Consider the following 2846-nt stretch of genomic DNA (forward strand, 5'->3'; position numbering starts at 1 on the left):
TCATTTGCATAAATATAAAATTGCTCATAACTTGGCCAAAAATGATCGTTTAAAAAAAAAAACGTTCCTGTTCTCTACATGGCAGCGCCGATCACATGTAATAGGAGACGGGGGTGATAATCTGGTGACGGCCGCTTTAAGAGCCTTCTGGATTGTTACATTGGAGCCGCCCGCCCCGGATGTTACCCCTGTGGGCAGGCGCCGGCCCCTCAGTAAGCTCAGGTTTGTGCTTGTTAATGTCATGTGCCCCCCCCCCCCCCTGTATTTCCCACGTGCAGCGCCCTAGAAATGAATGGCGATATAATATAAGTAATAACGGAGGAGACATCAGACATCACATAAAGATTCCATTATAATATATTTTATAAAACGAGAGCAGAGACATAAATGAGTGAAGCAGCTGCTGCAGAACCTCCTCCCCCTCCCAGGAATCCCTGAGCCTCCTCAGACGGAGAACAAGATACGATGCAGTCACGGAGTATAAATAGTCCAGGAACCCCCTCCCCCCCCCACTCCCGGAGGATTCCTGAGGACATTGCGGAGACATCATTTACCGGTAGAAAATAGAAATAAAGATAAATCCTGGGCAGCCGGGAGAGTCCAGCGCGGGGCCAATTACTGCATAGAAGATACCAGCTCAGTCCTGGGCAGCCGGGGGCCGATCTGGAGAGGTCACGGGGCACAGGGTCAGGAGGGGTCGTCATTGAACAGTGTGAACTTTGGCTTTACCTTGACCGTCATGTTTCTTCTGCGGATGGGGCTCTTGGGGGAAAAGGAGGAAGTGTCCAGGTCACTGCGGTCCTCATCCAACTGTCGGGCCGTGCACCCCGGAGTGGAAACCTTGACCGTATTCCCAAACTTTGAGTAATCCACTGCGTACCTCCCATCTTCCTCTGCTATGACGGGCACAAAGCGTTGACCCCACAGGATCTCATCGGCCAGATATGAAGTCCTGGCCTGGGTGGTGATCCCAGTGGTCTCCACCACACCTTCCAGGATGACGACGATCTCCAGGTCTTGGTGGTGGGTGAGGTCAGCGGCAGAGATGTCATAGAGTGGACTGTCCTTGGTGATGCTGTGACAGATTACAAGTGGAGACACCAGGAAGATCCCATTGGTGCTGATGGGATTCTCCATCTGGATGTCTATCTGGTTGAGGGGGATGACCTCTCCCTCCAGGCTGCTGGACTTCTTGACCACCTGCATGTGGATGGTGGCGCTGATGATCATGCTCTTCCTCAGGTCTCCAACCCTAAACATGAAGCAGAGTTTCCCGTTGCGGAGGGCAATGACGGCGTACTTGCTGAAGATGAGGGTCTCCGCTCTACGATGGGCCTGCGCGGTCTTCATGAAGATGCAGCCCAACATGATGGCGTTGATGACCAGTCCCACAATGTTCTGGACGATGAGGACCAGGATGGCCGAGGGACATTCCTCAGTGACCATCCGCCCACCAAAGCCAATGGTCACCTGCACCTCAATGGAGAAGAGGAAGGCGGCGGTGAAGGACTGGACACTGGTCACACAGGGCACAAAATCCTCCTGATTGTGGTCCAGGTCTCCATGAGAGAAGGCGATGAGCCACCAAACCATCCCGAAGAGCAGCCAGGTGCAGAGGAAGGACATGGTGAAGATGAGGAGGGTGTGATGCCACCTGAGGTCCACCACCGTGGTGAAGACGTCCAGCAGGAAGCGGCCCTGCTCCCGGATGTTCGTGTGCGCCACATTGCACCTCCCGTTCTTGGCCACGAATCTCGCCCTCCGCTCCCGGGCTCGGTACTTGGGCTCATTGATGTCCTCGGCCAGGCGGGTGGTCAGCACGTACTCCTCCGGGATCAGGCCCTTCCTGGACAGCATGACTACAGCCGCCCGCTCCGAAAGAGCAATGCCCGAGCTCCGAGCGTCCCGGCGGGGCTCCCCATCTGTCCACGTCAATCACAGGGCGAGGGGGGGGAGGGGGGGGGTGTGAGGGGAGACACCGACACACCGCTCCGGATCACAGCCGCAGCCCCGGGACCTCCAGCCCGGAACACAGCCGCAGCATCGGGACCTCCAGCCCGGATCACAGCCCCGGGACCTCCCGACAAGTGCAGCCGGGCACAGCGAACACCGGAGCCGCAACTGAAGACGGACATCAGCGCAGCGACACCTGATACCGCCTGTCGTCCCCAGAGCGGCCACCAGAGGGCGGAGCAAGGTCGCGAATCCTGGACAAAGGAGCCGGGAGAAGAGGAGGTGAAATACGGAGAGAACCGGACCCCCCCCCCTACATGTGTCCCGGACCCCCCCACCCTACATGTGTCCCGGACCCCCCCACACCCTACGTGTGTCCCGGACCCCCCCCACACCCTACAAGTGTCCCGGACCCCCCCACACCCTACGTGTGTCCCGGACCCCCCCCCCCCCCCCCTACATGTGTCCCGGACCCCCCCCCCCCTACATGTGTCCCGGACCCCCCCCCCCTACATGTGTCCCGGACCCCCCCACTTACATGTGTGCCGGACCCCCCCCTACTTGTGTCCCGGATCCCCCCCTACTTGTGTCCCGGATCCCCCCCCCCTACTTGTGTCCCGGACCCCCACCCTACATGTGTCCCGGACCCCCCCACCCTACGTGTGTCCCGGACCCCCCCACACCCTACGTGTGTCCCGGACCCCCCCCACACCCTACGTGTGTCCCGGACCCCCCCACACCCTACGTGTGTCCCGGACCCCCCCCCCTACATGTGTCCCGGACCCCCCCACTTACATGTGTGCCGGACCCCCCCCTACTTGTGTCCCGGATCCCCCCCTACTTGTGTCCCGGATCCCCCCCCCCTACTTGTGTCCCGGACCCCCACCCTACAT

At 59.6% G+C, this 2846-nt stretch overlaps 1 protein-coding gene across 1 annotated transcript; it reads right to left on the bottom strand.

Moving 5' to 3' along the window:
- Positions 1–339: 339 nt before the first annotated feature.
- On the bottom strand, positions 340–2169 carry KCNJ11 (potassium inwardly rectifying channel subfamily J member 11). The gene has a single exon (XM_075837078.1). The coding sequence runs from the start codon at positions 1855–1857 to the stop codon at positions 688–690; it is 1170 nt and encodes a 389-aa protein (XP_075693193.1). The 5' UTR covers positions 1858–2169; the 3' UTR covers positions 340–687.
- Positions 2170–2846: the final 677 nt, after the last annotated feature.

This window comes from Rhinoderma darwinii, chromosome 9, assembly GCF_050947455.1.
Source record: "Rhinoderma darwinii isolate aRhiDar2 chromosome 9, aRhiDar2.hap1, whole genome shotgun sequence".
Taxonomy (NCBI): domain Eukaryota; kingdom Metazoa; phylum Chordata; class Amphibia; order Anura; family Rhinodermatidae; genus Rhinoderma; species Rhinoderma darwinii.

What these genes read in the sequence shown, in the direction of transcription:
- KCNJ11 (XM_075837078.1), bottom strand. Translation starts at nt 1,857, where the DNA reads ATGCTGTCCAGGAAGGGCCTGATCCCGGAGGAGTACGTGCTGACCACC.